The sequence below is a fragment of the Argiope bruennichi genome, chromosome X1 (genome assembly GCF_947563725.1).
Source record: "Argiope bruennichi chromosome X1, qqArgBrue1.1, whole genome shotgun sequence".
Classification (NCBI taxonomy): domain Eukaryota; kingdom Metazoa; phylum Arthropoda; class Arachnida; order Araneae; family Araneidae; genus Argiope; species Argiope bruennichi.
The window spans coordinates 87,190,736-87,211,101 of NC_079162.1; the positions used below are offsets into that span (position 1 = coordinate 87,190,736).

The 20,366-nt window shown below is 26.8% G+C and overlaps 1 protein-coding gene across 2 annotated transcripts in view; it reads right to left on the reverse strand.

The window, feature by feature from the left end:
- LOC129958185 (H(+)/Cl(-) exchange transporter 3-like) overlaps positions 1–9,178 on the reverse strand; it is a 96,091-nt gene extending 86,913 nt beyond the window's left edge. For both annotated transcript variants that reach the window (XM_056070455.1, XM_056070454.1), the window contains exons 1-2: positions 9,007–9,178; positions 3,088–3,348 (exon numbers count right to left, since the gene is read on the reverse strand). In XM_056070455.1, the coding sequence (XP_055926430.1) occupies positions 3,088–3,331 (244 nt within the window). In that variant the 5' untranslated portion in view covers positions 3,332–3,348; positions 9,007–9,178. The remainder of the gene's footprint in view (positions 1–3,087; positions 3,349–9,006) is intronic.
- Between the last annotated feature and the right edge of the window lie 11,188 nt (positions 9,179–20,366).

Here is a 20,366-nt window from a genome sequence, read left to right on the forward strand (position 1 = left end):
GCTTAAAAGAACATAAGTATGAAATGGCTAAAATAATTGTATAATTAGAAATAAAACACAGCAGTAAGAAAATAGTAAATGTCATCTAATTACATATCAAACAGAATTGGCAAAATTTTCTTTGTTATTATGCAAGTGAGATACCAAGGTATTCTGTAGAAAACAAAAAAATTTCATAAAAAATACAAGCATATTTTTAACAGAACAAAAGGCAGCATTTTAAACAAAATTCCAGGAGGTGACTAAATTAGTAGGAAATCTTATCAATTTTTAATATTATTTTTATAAAACACATGTAACTGAAGGAAAATCAGTCAAATTATTCAAAGTAGCCAAAAGAAATCTATTCTAAATTTTAATTTACAACTTACTTAAAATTATTTACTTTCTCTGTAAACAGAATGTGTAATTCTATTAATAAATTTGATTAAATGCCTTTTCACATCAAATCAAAATTAAAAAATATTATCAATAATTTAAAAAGTAAACATATATATTGTTTTCATCAATATTCAACCTCAAAAAATTGTTAAGGTTTAAATAAATATATACAATGGTGGCTCATCATCTTAGAAATTAACAGTGCAGCAAAAATAAGAATCAAGAAATTGCATTTTTAAAAGAATGTTACTTAATGCATAAGTGGCCTAAATTTTTAAATTTTAAATTCAGATATGAAATTTGTTTTTACCAAGCATCAAAGTATCTCTGATATTCCTTTAATGATTTTAAGTGGGGTTTTCTTGTTTGTTTGTTTTGTTTTCCCCAGAAAGATGGTGTAAATCGTCTACACCATCAGTTTACTGTAAAGTAAACACAGGAAACAAAATAATATATTATATATATTACATTCCAGCCAAATAACCATTGATATTTAAAATTTGTCTGAGACTTTTTTTATTACTACTGCTGAAGTTTTAGTTCTGGTAATTTTTTAGATCTGCAATGTCCATCATTTTTTACATGTAATAATTAATAACAATTGATACTTCATTACAAAAATTTTCATCTGAATAACATTTTAGAAACTTATCTATGTACCTCTAATAAAAGAAAATTATTATTCAATAAACCAAATGTGTTTCCATCATGGTAATGCAAAACCAAAATTCATAAAGAGTCAATGACAGAAAGCAGGAAGGGGAGAGGGATAAAAGGATGAAGGCAAATTTTAGATGGGAGTGGAGAGAAAAAAAAAAGATCAACTGACTGTGCAGATCAGCAACGACTGCAGCGTTGACTAAATTCAAAGGATTTTAATCTCCAAATCAATCAATCGGTTGTGTGCGCAATGGGTTTTTTTTAGGATGACAGAGAATTAGTCCCAATTTACGTTTCCTTTGCTTGTTGATTTATTTTCTGCATACTTTTCATGTTTTGACCTCACCCCATCTTTCATGGTTCATTGAACTTTAAGAATGACAAAATAAGCAAAGGGCATCAAACTCTCAGAGTGAAAAAGTAATTAATTAAATAAAAAAAAAAGAAAAATGCAACTTTAAAAAATAATTTCAAGAGATACTATAGCTCTGATGGATAAGCCACCATTGAATATATATATATATATATAAACACCTTTTCAACAGTTACAAGTAAATACAACTGCTCTCCATAAATAGTTATAAAGTACATTTTTTTAATAAAATTAACTTGTAATCATTTTGATATCTTTAAAATTAATATATTCACTGCTGTTAATACACATGATATGAATATTCTTAAAATACTTGAGGTTAATCTAAATTTCTAAATATTTCATAGTTAAAAAAATTTTAAAGGAAAAAGAATATACTTTCTTTATCTTTAATTATAATTGTTAATGAAAATTATACTTTTAGTTTCTTTGTAAGCAGCATTATGCAAAAAATTGTTAATTATAAATAGAACAAATAAAGTGACAATATAAAGATGAAATTAGAGAGTGATACATACCCACTTTATCTGAAAAGCATAATATGGATCAATAATTTTAATTCAAATACATGTAACAAGATTCAATTACATGTTTCAGATATTCAAAACAAAGATGCCCTTTTTTCTATAAAATTAATCATACAATTTTTGTTGATTCTATAACATAAAATTTCAATAACATATGGAATTTTTTTAATTAATTTAGAATTTAAAAAATTTTAATAACATGAATTTTTTTAATTAGTTTAGAATTAAATTAATTTCCAGTTCTCCAAATCACACAAAAAATAATAGAATTACAAGGTTTTGCTAACTAAATATTTAGAAACGTATTTTAAGAATCTAAACTTTTGACTTTATGCAGCTATAAAGTTTGTATATCAGAAAGACCAACGCAACAAGACAATCTATACTTATCTATTATCTTAAAAACTTGTATGAATTGCTATTAATATAAACAGAAAACAATGCCTAAATAAGTACTTTTAAGTACCAAATTGATTCCAAAAATAAATAGTGAATGAAAATAATCTGAATGAAAAAAAAATTACATTAATTAACTAAAAAAAACTGTATTTCCCAATGTATTATAATGAAAAGAGATGAATATGAAATTCATATGAAATAGAGGCAATAACTGAAAATTTGAAAATACTGTATTGCAGTAGAATATTTGGTTCTGAGTTAATAGAAAGTTCAAACCAGAAATTATTCATAGATCCCATTATAAATGAAGGATATCAAATATAGATTCTATAAGATTTTATCACAGCATCAATAAAGATAGTAATCAAAGTGGAATACTTTACTTCTCAATCAGTTGTGTTTATTGCTGCGACCTACAGTGTTCACTTTTGGGAAAAGCAAATGTCACTCTCTGGCATGTCTATTTTTAATATATAATTTTTGGCTTTTTCCAATTAAACAAAACTTATCATTACAATGACAAATTTTACTATACCAGCATTTTTATCAAACAATGTGTTTACAAAGGAAATTGAATAAAAACTGTATTTTAGATATTAATTTAGAAACTTGAAATATAATCATATGTAAGTATTATATTCAAAAAACTGAAAGTTAATGGTTTAGTGGTCAGCCTAATATATGTCTTAATATCTTAAATATGGAATAAATCTTAAAAATAATCTAAATTATAGTTAAAACACTTGCCATGTGCTCCATGAGCTTGCTCAAAGTGACTCTCCATATTTTCTCCACCAGCAGTTATATCTATCATTTCCTCGTCACTACTTCCAGAAAGAGAAAATTTTTTATAACAAGTTTCTCTATTGTCTTTATTACCAGTCTGAACAGAAGTATCACTGTTGTTTAATGTATAAAAAGTACTGTGGTTTGTATTTTGCACAGAATGGCGACCATTTTTTGTCCATCTGACTAATAAATCCCTCTCCATAATCTACGTAAAAGATGCTAGAAAAATAATAATATATATATGAAAATCAAAAAAATATTTCAAAGAATAATAATATTTATATAATATCAATCAATAAGAAGATAACAGATTCATCAAACTACGAAAAGGTACATAATTCAAAATTTTAAAAACTTATTAATATTCAAAATAATTCACTGTACAATAAATTAACCTCAAATAACAACTTAAAAATGTTCAAAACTTTTTATTATGAAGTACTTTTAAATCAAAGTTTACATTTTTAGAAATACTTTCAATCAACCATTTTTATTTCCTAGTGTTCTGAAAATAACTGCACTTACAAATTAAGAGATTACATATAGTAACAGACATATAGTTACATACAGTAACAAAATTACAAAACAAATTTTTGATAAATTGATGGCAATTAATACAATGTACTTTTGACATTAATATGTGTAATTGGTGTTATTCAGTTATCCATTAGAAAATCATTAATATACATAATGCTGAAATTTATCTACTATTTCATTTCTTTACTTAAAAATTTACAATTATATTATGACACACATTACATGGACAAAATTCAGGTTATGAATACTAAGAAACATATTCTTTGTACTGAAAAATGTTTGTTAAGGAAGAAAAAATTCAGCAATTGCCTAAAATAAACTTTTAATGTGAGAAATTGTAGAAGAAATACACATACAATAGTGAAACTTCTCATATAAATCTCATCAAAAATTTTAAACTCCCACTTTTATAAATTCATCACGAATTTTTAAAAAAAGAAAAGAAAAACATAGACTGATTCCTTTGGAAAAATCTCATTGGTGAAAGATATCAGAAAATAATCAGAAATGGCCATGCTCCATATTGCATGAATATAGATATTCATTTAAGTTACTTCATAATCATTTTGGAAATTCAAGATAAGACAAAAAAATAACATCACAACAGAAGTTACAAGAATACTGTTATCTTGTAGTACAAATAAATAAGGATTTATGCCTTATGAGATCACCCAATGATTTCTGTAAAAAACATTGCAGCATTTCAGATATCTGTTTATCTCTTAATCCTTTAAATGAATAAATAAATGTCTCAGTGCCCCTTTCTTCCTCTCCCTTCATTTAACAACCTTGTTCCATGCATTAATTTTATTCTTTTATTGCAACTCAATGGTTTATGAATTTAAGATATAAAAAAAAAAAAAACATAAAAACTGCATAAAATCAATTACATCCTATCTTCTTAAATAATCAGTCTCCTCTTATAAGAGGTAAAATTTCATGGATGATGTAATTTCTATTAATTTAACAAAATATTGAAAATTGCTTGTTATTCTTTCATAATAATCCTAAAATAAAAAAATAAAAAGAATCTATCTGACCTCAGAAGGTGGCTGAATGCATGGTCACTCTTTCATAACAAAAAAATTATTATCTAAATAAAATGAAATCATTGTTTTATCTTTTACATGTAGAATAGACCTTCAAGTTAAAGACATGCTTGAATAAACAACAGATCCAATCTGGAATGCTTCTGATCTCTTTTCAATAGCTTAAAATTGATCAAACTGCAATTTCTCAAAAATGAACAGAAAACAAATTTGTGTGAACAAACCAGAAATTAAGGGCCAAATTAGACCACAACATGATTTGAGTATTCCTAACAGATAGACACTTTTGCATGATTAAAAGACTGAAGAGTTTTTAAAAGGTTTTTATTAAAATAGAATACTTTGCAAAAATGTAGTTTAAAAAGAAACTCGTGTTCAGTGGGAAGCATCAATTTTGTTTGAAAACAGAATCTGGTTTCCTTTTCAAATGACTGAAGCAAAAAGGCAACATTCTGATACAGGGTACACAGTAGAAACTATTAAAAAAAAAATGAAGCACTATATTTTTTGGTAATGACAATTTTCATAAGATTAACAACAAAAACCTGTAACCTTTTCAGCATTTCTTAAAATTAAAAAATTACAAATCAATTCTGTAGGACACATCACTTCTGAAAATATTGACAAATGTAGAAGCATGAGCAAAAAATTTTAGAAGGGAAAACAAAAAAAATTTTATTATGTTTGTATGAAAATGGAATTAAAAGTTAGAGGATACAATAAAAATCAATATTTTACATTGCTTCAAAAATATTTCAAGAAATTTTTAATGTTGTTAACGTTTTTCATTTATTAACCTTGACTTTTTTAAATTTCAATAAAAATAATTGGATATTAATGGTTTCAAATATCAAGTCATTATCTTTTCATATTTTAATCGAAATATTCTAATAAGATACATCAAATTCTAAAAATCGTTATATCGTTGAAAGCTCCAATCGAGCCTCATCACTTAATGAGAATGCCAATATTATCTTTAAGTAATAAGCAATATATGAAATGAAAATTCTGAAAATCTGATTCATGAGGTATATTGATTAATATCTATTTATACATATATGTTACAAACATTAAATATATATGTTATTGGTAAATTGGACATATCTTTGATAAAAATAACTTACAAAATTAATTGCTCAAGACAGTGGAGGTAGGAACTTATAGCATTTCTTGAAACACGCATCTATGTGAATTGCACAAAAAAGTAATCAATCACCAATCCCATTTTAGCTGAGGAAACTTAATTTACCAATACCAGGCAATGCTCACAGAATTTTAAAACTATAATTTTAAAATCTGAGCTTAATATTTAAATTTAAAAAAAAACAGAAAAATCAAATAATTTTTATGATTCAAATTTTACAATCATTAAAATTACTGAGCTCAAATTCATTTAAACCTCAAAGGTCATGTCCTGATGGCCTGTAGAGACAAAAGATATCCAGTGGAAGAAATTTTGAATTTTCTCCAGTGACAATTTTTATTTATTTCATAAGATACTATGAAATTTACAATTCACAAACGGATAGTTGAGTTCTGGATGCTGTTAAATTTAAAAGCCTTGATACCACAGTCACTAATATTTTTTAAGACAAAAAATATGATTGTTTGTGGTCAATTGTAATATGGCAAATCATAAAATTTAAAAATCAATTAGGAGAATATCTATTATGTTTTTGCAAGGAAGCAAGATACATCTAAATGAAAAACATTATTACAACTGCAACAGTATATATCTAAAGTTGCTGATGCATTTTATGAAATAAATAGATTGATGAAAATTGTATACAATCCACCAGTGTTACCATGTGCATGTAAAAGAAGTTTCAGCCCATTTTGAATAGTTAAAAGTTATATGTATACCACAATGGTTTACAATAATCTTCAAGGCACAGGATCTTTGAAATGCACAGTAGCAGGTAAAGATTGGATTTGCATCAAATAGTAAAAAAGCCTGAAAAAAGCATTTAAAATGTCCAAATCAGCTACACTAACATCATTAAGACCTACTATCACTATAAGATGATTTATCATATTTTTCCAATTAAATAGAAGACATTTGCTAAATTATAGTGATGTCTATTTTGTAATATCATATTTATTTCTAATTTAAAAACTTTTATTTCCTTCTTTGTAGTGAGAAATGCAGCAATGGATATTTAGGAATGGAAGTAAAAATGTGCCAGATTTATTTGCAATTATTTAAATGAAATGTTCTTCTTACATTTAAATATACTGCATAAGCTACAACATTCTTATATGCAAAACCTTTGAGATAGATGTAGTAAGAAAATTTTTGTTTAAAAGAAGTTGCCGAGATAAAAAACATTATCATCACTGAATAAGATTTATAACTGTCAGGTATTATTTCTAAATTTGTTTGAGTCTGGTTTAATTTAAAATAGCTGTAATTATAGGAAACAGAATTAAATTATTTGAGGCTACCTTTTTCCGTGATAGGGATATTTAATTCTTTTAAAATGTGTACAAACTGAATAACAGGCTACATAGAAAAACATTTCTCTAAGGATTTTGACAATACATGTATTCCCCCATTTGTACACTGTACTGTTCAACTAAAAGGTAAGTGGTCTAGTGAAAATTTGAAAGGATCATTACTATAACCCTTCCCCTCTGTATGATGGATGTACTCCTGCCTATTGGGTAGATTGTGAACAATCTTGTTAAATATCATAAAGAGCTAAGTATACATTTACTAGGCATAACTAAAATAAATTCTTTACTATTTGCAATACTAAAAATAACAAAGGTAAAAATACTTTTCAAGGTCCGAACATACAGAAAATGGTGCAGTCCATATTATGTACTGCTCCTTCAGGATAACCTTTCTAGTATTTTAATACATGGCAATGCCTCTAGTTGAAGAAACACGAAGCAGAAAAAAAAAATTATTAAGTAGTATCTTCACATATGTTGACACCCTTGGATCTATCTTACATGAAGATTTCTTGTCTTTCATTGATTTTCTTTCTTGATACATACAACAAAGCTTTATGATTATGATTTTATTTCATGGCATTCAATCTTAATGAAATAAAAAAAAAAAATGTTTTTCTTTCTTTCCTTTTTTCCATTTCTCTAGAAAATTAATAATTTTTAAGGACTTTTTATAAAGCATTTCAATGACATTTAAAAATATTTAAATGTAAGGACTTTTAATGCTGCTATGCATCCTGTGATTTAAATAAAATTTGTTATTTCCTTTAATATAAGAAACAAACTTATTTATATAAACATTCTAATATATAGTTTTTATTCTTTTCCTGTTTCTCGTCCCTATAAAATGAGGAATGTTGTTAAAAGGTATCAGTACTTCACAAGTCAAAATTAGTTGTACATCTACCTGCATTTTGTTTATGCAAATAGCAATGTTTCACCCCTCCCTTCAACAAAATAAACTAAGTATAATTAATTAAACAAAATCTTGGATTTAAAAAAAATTAGTGCCACATACTTCACAGATATCACAATAATACGAGCTGACTCCCGTTCCTTTAAAAGTTTATAACACAAATTTAACACAGTTAAAAAGTAATGAACACAGTAATGAAGAAACAATAATGCATGGTATTTTTAAAATTAAATGCCATAATTTTTATATATGTATTGCAACTTTATAGTAACTCTCCATCCAACCAGGAGGCAGAATCCTATCATTTCATTTATTACTTTCCAAAGTGAAAGGAAAAAAAGCATTAGTTTTAACATTTTAAAAAGTTAATCACACTATACACATTTAAATAGAGAAAAAAATACAAATGTAAAATAAAAGGATTTTGAAAAACTAAAATTTAGGCTAAAAGAAGCACATAATTAGTCTAAAAGCATAATTAACTCATTATCTTCATAAAATCTATAATTCGAAATTTTTAAAACTAAATCCTCACGTTCCCTTTACAATACATAACCATGACATATTTTAAATAACTTTCCTTTACTCAAATGAAATAAAAATAGAATTAGAAATGCTAGGAAAGCTTACAGATTATTTTCCATCTGCATTTCTCTCTATACATATGAAAAAAAGCAAAACTAAATCATTAAATGTTATGATTTTACACTATTAAAACATTAAATATGAAATGATTACTGATATTTTTGTAATCGCTATTAAGTGTTAAGAAGGCGGCATTTTTAGGTACAGTAAATGATTTTCCAACTAAATCAATAAGATAAATTTAAAAATTAAAATTCTGCGACAGTACATACGCATAACAAAAAACGTTTAATTTTATAAATTAGAGCGAAAAATTCAACAGAGATAACTTACCATTTTCGGTAATGCACTTAAAAAAGAAATGAAATAAATGCAATTTTTTTAGATTGATAAGTAAATATCTGTACCCGATAAAATTTAGAATATATAATATAAACAAATACAAAACATTTTTTTCTTTACAAGCCGTCAATAAATGCGAAAGGAGATTCCGTCATTGCGTAATCGATGATCTGAGAATCGATGAACTAGTATGTCAGCTTGAGTAACGGAAAGCAAATATTTCTGCTTGAGTAACGGTGAAAAGAAATTCCTTGAAGGGGCGAAAAAAAAGTTTTAATGCTGAAATTTATTTTGGTTCAAATGGAGAATGCAGTTTCCCAAACAGCCTCACTTCTAATAAAACAGGTGTAAACTTGATAATAATGGCCGTAACGAATCCATGCTTAAATTAGATCAGATGTTTAAATTAGAATCTATGCATAAGGAAAGATCTAAGGACCGATTGTTTTCGTGCTCACTTTACTGCCATACCACCTCTGAATCAATGTCATGCTAGACACTTGAGTCTTGTTTTCTTAACATTACTTTTTTGTTATAAAATTGTCTACATTTCTTTGGGGAATTACAAACGTCAATGTGAAGTAGAAACTATTGAAAAGCAGAAAATCATCTATCTAATCGGAAACGAAAATATGAATACAAAACTCAAAAATTCACTTTTCTTTAGAAATGACCAAACTTTATATAAAAACGACACCCCAATTTGAAAATATGACATATCAAATTACATCAATAGTAAACTAACTGATGAATAAAAAATTGTTATTCTTCGGAATTTTTGGATGCCAGCAGCCTCATATTGTTTCAATGTTCTTCATTTGGTTTGGTAATGAAATGTGAAGAATAAATTTTGGTATAATTTATTTTTAGAATATACATGGCCTGCTTATTGCAAAATTGTGGGATTTACTGTAAATATTGTGTAGTTTATGAGAGCAAACCAAATAGTCGATCATTGGGATAATTAGTTCATCATTCTTCTCGTTTCTGGCTCAAATCGAGCATCAAGAAAATCCGTAAGCATCAAGAAAAAAATATCTCGCATATTCTTTGCTAACCGCTTACAAAGCAGTACAAGATATAAACTGCATTGTACAAGAGAATAAACAAGCCGAAACAGGCATTATCGGTACTACTAATAGAGAAAATAATTGGTACTATAAACAGACAAACGTTCGACATGCAAAAGCAGAGAGAAAAATTTAGTCCTATTATAAAAACAGTAATTTTCTTTGACAGAAATGGGCTTCCTTTAACAGGTTATCGTGAATATGGTCAAATTAAAGGAACAGAGGAAAACAAGGAGCATAACCATCATGATAGAAATTTTAATTTAAATTCCGAATTGATGCAGGAGATGAAAAGTTAAAAGAAATCGTCTACTAGTAATGCATTGCATACATTGCCTAGCATAAGAAACGAAACTATGTATGCTTGCAACTAAATAATTTTTTAGAAAATTATTGAAAAAATAAATTCAAACAAAGCTTTTCTAGAATCAATGAAACCATAAGCATTTCTGTGATAGAGTAAGCCTCTTTAAATGCCATATTTGTAGAAAGCGAGGATTGAAAGTGATTAGTTGAAAATTACTTAAAGTTTGTGTCTGTAACAGCAACACGAGGAGAAATCTGGCAAAGACAATTTTGAAAACTTTAGAATCATTAGGTTTGGATTTAAGATGTATAAAAGTCCAAGGATATGATGGTATTGATACCGTAATTGAGCATTCAATGCTGTAAAAGTCAAAATAAGATAAAAATTCTTATCGGCATTATATTTACATTTCGTTTTTCATTCTCTAAATTTGTCTATTTCAAACTCATGCGAAATTAAAGACATACGTAATTGCATCGAAGTCATTAAAAAATATTATTTGTTCTTGAATACTTCTAAAAGAAGTAGTATTTTACAGTAATATATTAGGACTGTACCTTTCTGCCAAGAAATAAGCATTTAAAAATTATTTCTTGCGATAGAGTGACATGAACTTATTATGGTGATAATGGAATTGATTTCATCCTATGATTCATGCTCTTGAATGCTGATTCATGCTCCTCATTCAGGAATTGGAATTTGACATAAAAAGGATTCATCTGCTAGTGCCTACACTCTTTTTTAATTCATTGAAAAGTTTCAATTTGCCATGACTTTAGCTTCGATAGAAAAGATATTTCCTCTTAAGTTACTCTTATGGAGAAATTTGTAATTTAGGGTAGTGGACCTCATGGATACAGTTCACCTGCACGGCCATAGAGTAAAAGAACTTGGAATAATTCGCAGTTATTCAAAGTAGGTTTTCAGTTCTATTTTCCGAAAACTGGAATCGGTTATAAAATAAATAATAGATGAACTCTAGAATATATGTTCTATAGTATACTACATATACGTTCTTCTACGAACAGCAAAAAAGCAAACTTATTATTCTAATATTTCAACAGAATCACCTGAATCTTTTTTTTTTTAGGATAACAATCTTCAATCAGATTCTGGGTGGGTGCTATAATTTTACAAATTTAAGAAAGATTCACTAATCAGAAAGCAGTAAATGTTTCAATCATAGTGCAAAATGACCTCATATCTGTAGACGAAAATAAATTGGAAATACTGAAAGAAACTTATTCTACAGATTTAATACCATTTATGAAAAAAGAAAGTGCTGATGCAACAGATTAGATTGTTAAAGAAGCTTTACAAGAGTTCAACATAGGTATTTTCCATAAACTTCTAAAATTTTTAATCTCCATGCTTATTATAACATGTATTACTGAAAGATCATTTTCAGTTTGAAATGTTTAAAAAAATCTATTTAAGAAGCAGTTCATCTGAAACGTGATTAAATGGACAGTCGGTTTGTTATACATTTTAAAAAATATATCTATTGGTTATTTAATGAAAAATTTATCTATCAGGTTGTATAAAATAATAACATAGAAACAAGTGAAATGTAACCTTTAAACATTTTTGAATTTCTGTTTTGTGTTACATATAAAAGCATAGATTTAGCGTATTAAATTCTTGAATGCGGTAAATTGCAATGATCGGAGCTCTATGTTTTTGTTGTGGATATCTAAATCTGAGTAAACCGTTCCTAAGTAAATCCATTGATTAATGAAGGAATATTTTATTTAGTTAAAATTCTTTCATTAATTTATCAAAATACAGTGGAAAATTATTTTGAACAAAAGTGCAGACCTACAAAAATGTGGTGTTCCTCATAATAAATTTTTTTAAAAATCAGTTGACAAAAAAAAGAATATTTTCTGTAATAGAAATTTAATTATCCTAATCAATTAATATTGATAGTTAACTACCAAATTTTTAACCCATTTTAAATATGGCTTTTCCTACTGAAATGCATCTCTAGTTATAAAATTAATCAGGTAATTTTTTTCATAAAAGTCGAGCAAAAACTTAGGGAGTACAGGTATGTACCTCTAATATTAAATAGATGTCAATCTTTAAGCATAATCCTATTTCAAATTTATTTCTATTAAAATTTCTATAATAACAAAAAATACAATAGTTTGTTGTTAAGAAAGTTAGATAAAATGATAGCCTGAAACAAACAGACGAAAATCTCGCACATTGAAGCAAGCAAAAATATATAAATGGTTTAACTTTTTGGTTCATAAGATCTGCAGGAAAGCATTCGACATTTAACATTAAAATATGTTTCAATAATATTTCCAAAATTCACATTTTTCAATTTTAAATCGTTTCAGTTTCATATTAGAGAAAAATACTGTGATCTCATAACTTTTGTTGGAAGGAGTTAACCCTTTAAAGGGCCATTTTTTTCTAGTCATATTATGTTAAAATATTTTTAGGCTTGAAATTAGAATAAGAAAAGGGATTCATTTAGCTTATTAAATAAATTTAATTTGATTCATTAATTAATTTGGTTAATTAATAATTAAGTAACAAATCAAGACTCATCATTTTGTCTGAGATAAAGAACTGAAGCATCTAAGTTTCTGACTTACTAAAAAAATTTGTCAGAACTTATGCCAACCTACATAATTTCATACAAAGATTGATAAATTTGGTGGGAAGCACACTTCCCACGGCCCTAGAAAGGGTTAAAATACCCAATTGATGTTGATTCGCTTATGAAAATTATGGGAAGAACAATGATTTTCCACCATTTATTTTAATTAGATTTACATTTCCTTGGCAACTTGATATAGAAAAGTAATTGTTATTAAATGCAGTAAAGAAGTAAAATATTAACTCTAGAATTTTATAATTTCCTACTTTCATTAGCTAGTCAGTGAACACTATATTAGCCTGGCAAGGAATAAAAAGTTGACAAAATTTATTATTATTATTATTTTGACGAAAGAAAACAAGAAAAGAAAGTTCTTATTATATGCTAACTATAAAAGCGTAATTTTGTTGACGGATTCTTCTTATTAAGAAAAAAAATTCTTTGGAACTAATAAAACCTTTGGGACTAAAGTTGATACATGCCAACAGTGAAGCCAGTTTGGTCGAATGATTAAAAAATCTCGATTACAGAAATAAAAAAATTCAATATAGTTTAATTAACCACATTAATTAATCAATGAATAACTCCAAAATGTTTCCATATTTGAATTATATCAATTTTATATAGATGCGACATGAATTATGCGAATTATAGTGGATTCCACACTTTTTTTTTTTTTTTGAGATCTTTAAATGTTGGTAGATTGGTTACTGTCAAGATTTTTTTTTTCCATCAGAGGGGCATGGTAATAATTTATACTCGTCATTTGTATTTGTAATGAACAGACAAATGCTGGTGATGCATCAGACTTCGGGTGTAAATAGCGCGCCTTGAAGTTAAGTTATTTATATGTCAGCTGTATTCAGATGTTAGAAAATTCATCAATCAGTACAAAATCCATGAATATCCAATAGCAGCACATCTTATAGCAATGATGAACCTGTTTGGTCTTATCACATAGGACAAAAGATCAATTTTATAATAATTACAAAAAAAGTTATGACAGAAAATCTTTTATTATTTCATCTTTAGCGAATAATAATTTTTATTGATTAATCAGTATTATTTTCCAACTAAACATGAATCAAAACCTCATGAATATGTATATTTATTATAATAAGTTTAATAAAAATATTTTATAAAAACACACATTTGCTAGCGTACTATTTTTTTTATTAATTATTATGCTTTACTTTTAATATTTAAATTATAATTCATTATTATAAATGTCATCTTGAAATCAATTTATCCTGAAATCCATTAAGAGGTGGACCCTTCACATGAAATCAAATTCGATTAACTCCTAATTAAATTTCGAAAATATTAAAATAATGTATTGTCATCAAGTACACTATCTTCGCGAAATTTCAGACTCTAGCGCTACCAGAAAGTGAACAAAAAAATGATTGCATAGTTTAACCTTTACAAACAACAAGGAAAGTCAAGTTAAATAACCAGCGAAAGTGGTCTCTATAAAACTTTCTAGTATATTCTAAATTAAAAGTATTATTTCACTCACCACTCATAAAATTGTGGACCTTGGATAAGGTTGCGAATACGTTGTAAACAATAGTTATGAAATTTCATATGTGATCTTTACATCGAAAATATAGTTTTGTATCAAGTTTTGACTAAATCTGAAAAAGGAAAGTTATTATGTCTGTCTATCTGACCAGGTACATGCGAGCCTGATAGCTCAAAAAAGGCTGGATGGATGAAATTTGCTATAAGCTTTTATCATAAAAGATCTGTAACAAATTTTGGGCCAGCTCCATTAAACGGTAGACGGTCTGTTAGTTTGTCAATTACTGAGAGTTATAGTGAGATTGTTCAGAAATGTAACAAGCTAGATATATGAAATTCAGTATATAGTTTTGTCTTTAAAACTGTTAACATGGGTCGAATTTTCGATTCAATCAATTAATGTCCAAAAGATTTGTTTTGATTATTGTAAAATAATTAATACATCAATTGCCTTTTCAGATATTATTAGTTATAGCTCTTATCTGCAATACGGATACATTATACATACAGCCATGAGGACAATCACTGTAAAAAAGCAATAAAAAATATTCAAGTGATTATTCATTTGAGTATGAACTTTGCGACATTGCAGCTTTCCATTCTAATCCTATTACAGACACCAAAAGTCATAGAAAGAAGCATTAGAATGCAATTAGTACGACTGTATCAAATATTAACTCCGAATATATCATTGAATTTTTAAACAAACGTAAGCGTCAAAGCTATAATTTTTGTCTTTTAAAATTTTATTTCAGTGTTCTTAATTCAATAAGGTTATGGGACGAGAACAAGCGATTTATTTCCTAGTTTCACTAAGAATCATATTGGTGTTGCCATTGCTAATCACGCATATTCCAATTAACACGAAAGAATAAAGAACAATTTTTTAGAAATATCTAACGGCAGGTTCTATAAAAATAGATGACTGAATTAGACTCTGAAGGGACGTAAAGGTGAATGCATTTGAAAGGAAAGAAGTCTACATTTGTGTCACTAGAGAGGACAATTATATAATCTGTAAATCAAAAGCGGCTTTGATAGCCACCACTTCTGGTATCTGTAGGCCAAATTTCTAAAATGAAGCGGTCTGAAAATTTGGTTCATTCCATAGCACAGGCTTTGACTGCTGCGACAAAAAAAAGTAAAGATAAATTTTATTAACTTCAATCTTTGTGTATGTGTTGAACACTTTTTAACTTAGATTCACTGATTTTATTTCTACACCATCTTAATTTGAATCTTACAGAGCAAATACAAAAACATATTCGAAGAATTCATAAGACAATAATTCAAACCAATAGAATATCTTAAATAAAAATAAGATATCATTTTTTTAATTATTCGATAAAAAATGCTTTTCAGTATGAAAAACATAAATTTTTAACTATAGTTGGTTTTTATTTATAAATAGGGAAATTTTTATCACTCTTATTTGAAATGTAAAACATTTAAACCATAGGAATGATGCTTAAATTTTACTTACAAATTAATAAATATGCATTATTTCCACATCGCCATATTGATAATTAAAGTTAGAAAGAAAGACATAATATAAATTATTCGACAATCAAATATAAATTCGAAATTATTCCTAATATTCTGCATCTTTTTTATCACCTGATTGAATATATATATTTCAGGCAAGAAAAAAAATTCTACTTAATAAAAAGCCTTTGATTCGGAAATTATTCAATGGAGATTTCATACTGATGGTTAAAATTGATGTATCACGATAAGTAGATAGATAGAAACAATTAGAAATAATATACATTCTTTTAACAAGTAGGCGTGTCAAGGCGTCATCAATCGACAATGAGAATTTTATAGTTTTAGCAAATATTTTAAAAACTATTTCAGATATGAGCGTAATTTTTAGGATTCTGATGTCTCAGTACGTCAGCTCTGCTGTCATGTAAAACATTTTCTGTGTAGCAATTTATTAATGTAATAATTAATTTAAAAATTTATTTCATTCATTCATGTAGTAAAATTATGCTCTTTTTAGTTTTTATGTTATAGTTCTTGCTAAAAAGTTCATTCATTTCATTTAACATTGGACACACCATTTTTCAAAACGGGAACATGTAGAGAAGCCAATTAATAGAACATGTTAATTAACGCAATTAATCAATGCGTCCATCTAAACAAACCTGTCTTCTTCATCCATTTTCAGTGAATCAGTTTTGTTCAGATAAGATAATAAATAGCAAAATTACAGACATATACCATTATTTTTGCACTCGACTATACGAAATTTTATCTGTCGAATTCCTTATGATTTGTAATTATCGCTTGTATTCAAATAGCAAAACAGACGGACTTTTTCAGAATAAAGAATTCAGAAATAAAATTCTTTCGATTTCATACGAAAAATGATAGAAATCTATGAATTTGGTCTTAAATCCATATACCAAATTTTATCCGTCTAGCTCAAAGTGTTTTTGAGTTATCACTTGTTCACACATATAATTTGAGTTATTTTATCACAATGCTAAAAATATGTCTTTGAACTGAGCGATGTCTAAAGCGAGGAAATTCGTTAAAATCTGGAGTTCGATTTCATCTTTTTTTTTTTTTTTTTTGATAATTGTAATATTTTATACTTTGTATATAAGAATGTAAAAATATGTACAAATCCATCATTTTTTCCATTTTCTCTAAATTTTAGTTATATATATATATGTAACATATTTTGATTGAAGTAGAATGCAAGTTCGAAACAGTGAAGAGACTTGGTATTTTTAATTACGTTTTATTCTATTCCGAGTGGCAGGCATGATTATATACAAGAAAACGCAGCGTGGCACACACAGAAGTAAAAAAAAGGGGAAAAAAAGGGGCGAACAGATGATGACTAACCTTATATAACATAGGATTTCCGGCCACACGCCGAGGGAATGACCTTTGACACCTTTTCAAGGTTAAAAGTATCACTTTCATTTAATACGTAGTACTGATGGCGCATTATTTTTTACAAAGGAATTAATTAAACCGAAAGTGGAATTGGATCACGAAATAAGAGAATATTTTAGAATGAAGTTACTATGGGCTAAATTAAGATAAAATCTTGGAAATTAATTAAATTGAAATTAGAATTAAAATATCATTACACACACACACACACACACACACACACACACACACACACACACACACACACACACATATATATATATATATATATGAGCAAATTATATACATTTTTTGCAGGCTTTTTTTGAAACTTTTATTTGATTTCCAAAAATAATAAATCATGTACTTTAGTCCCTCAATGAAGAAATCTGCAGATACAATCAACAATCAAGGCTGTATATTCTACAATATTACCTGCAAATGAATATAAAGTCCTAATTTGTTGTAGAATTGTAAACATTTAATAATTTAACCACCATTAATTTAGTAATTTTAGTTTGTTTTGGATGGATTATATTTGAATTACATGGTTATTAATTTATTTAAATAAAACACAAATTCTTCGACAAAACTGAAAACTAAAATAAAGTGATATTCAAATAAAATAAAAATTATAAAAATAGAAAAAGATTGGCGTATTTTTTGAAAAATTAATTAAAATTTTTATGCTTTCCCAATTTGAGAGAAATTATTGAAATAACTGTTGTTGGGCAGTTATCAAAATAAAGAAAAAGAGAAAGTATATCATAAACCGAGTAAAAAAAATTTTTTCCCCTCACAAAAAACAACGTTATCAAAAATGTTTTTAAAATAAAGCTCTGATAGAGTTAAAGATTTGATTAAGTGAGATGAATATCTTTTTTCACTCTTACATCGGTTTAATTTTTTGTCGGTTTGATTTTCTATCTTGAAATGATTCTAAATTTATTTTATTTTTTTCGAAAACCACTATTTGGTGTTTTATTTTTTATAGAACAAGTCTTCAAATGGCAAATAAATTCTTAAAGTTCTTAATAAATATCGCTTTTTATTCATTGCTCCTTAGAAGTTTTTACCGTGTTAAAAAATAAGGCATTTTCTAATGAAGAAATATGAAGAGGAATATTAAAATTGTTATGCATTTATTTTCAATTTATAATACATCCATGAAAAAAAATGAAAATAAACATACAAAAACGGTGGTATATAAGTATTTTTGAATTCGTAAGAATGTTATATTTAAAATTCTGCTTTAATATCTGCAATATTTAGAAGATATTCTAGAAAGGATATTTCTTGAAAAGGCTGTATTTTGTGATTTATAGGTAATAATAAATTCAAATATGGTATATAAACGTACATTTGTCTTTCTGTTGAAGGTGAAAAAAAAATGATAAAAAAAATTTATATAGCATTCTTTTTTTTTATAGTGTTTCGAAATTTGCATAGCTAACAATAAATGACCTTTAGTGAACTTGAAAATATCAAAAATCAAACTTTCAGAAAAACATTTTATTTGATTTAGGTTAATCGGTTATAATCAGAAAGGAGTATCTAGTGCTTCTTTGCGAATCTAATCGTAACAAAGCAAACTTTGAAGAGAATTAACCAGAATTGTAAAAAAATTTATTGAAAATTACTGTTTTTATTACAACTTGAATCAAAACATGGATAAATTCGAAGATTACATATATGATCCAATATCACCCTTTAAATTATACATTACAGATAAATACTAATAATTTAAAATAATTGTTTAAGATATTTCCGACTTGCCACGGAATTATATAAGAATGGCATCTATGAGAATCGGCCAAAGTTAGTATTCGTTTAACTAAATAATTATGAATAAAAATAATAATTAGTTAAGCGAACATCGATAAATTTGAAAGTTACAAATACAACCTTCAAATTATAAATTTAAGATAAAAATGATAAGGGTTAAGCCTCTAAAAATAGTTGCTTTACGATTCTTTCAACTCTGCAGGAAATATATGAGAATGATATCCGGTCGGCAAAAACGAGATCTAGGTCATCTCAAAATAGACCTCGTCAGTGTTCGCTAAACTAATTAAGTATGAATAATAATACCCAGTGGCTTGTATGTTTTTAAAAAATAAGAGAATTTTTTTTCCAGAATAAGAAAAAAAAAATATACCAGCCATTAGTGTGGAATTTTTGTTTCCTATTTTTAGCTTCATTTTAAGCACTTAAATGTCCAGTAACTCCATCTTTAAACGAAAACTATTTTTGCAACTCCAAATGTTTATATAGGTAAGAATAAAAACAGAACGGAGCATTATTTGATGATAAATAAAAAGTAATATCGCTAAATAAGTTGTTTCTGTAAAACTGTAATAAAGAGCTTCAAATCGCGATAGAATTTTGAATAATTTTTGTATTCTAGTGTGGAGAACTTGATAGAAGCATATTTTTAAATAAACTTATGTCCCCGAAATTTCTGTGTGATAACAGTTTTAGAGTAAAAGCTTTTAGTTAAAGCAGACGAGTTTTATTTTTTATTTTTTTATTTCGCCTTGTTTTTTATTCGAGAACTATTTTATTTTTATTTTTATGGAATATTACCGCATTTTTATTTTTTTGTAATATATCGTTTGGTAATTCGATAATATCTACTTTTGAATTTAAATAGCAAAAAAGAGTTTCATAAAAGTAAAAGAATCCGTATAAATATATCTGAAAAATATTCGATCAAAATATTCTAGAAGCAGATAAATTCCCTTTTACCGTATTAATATTATTTTGAAATGAACTAGAACTTTTACATCATTTAATACCAAATTTTCTGGAAACGAATGACAATTTAAACGAATTTTGGAGATTGCATTCTGAATTATTATATAATACTTAGATGAAACATAACTTTTTCAAACACCTAAGTCAATTTTTTTAAGAAAGGAAGCAAATCTGACCCGTTTCTTTC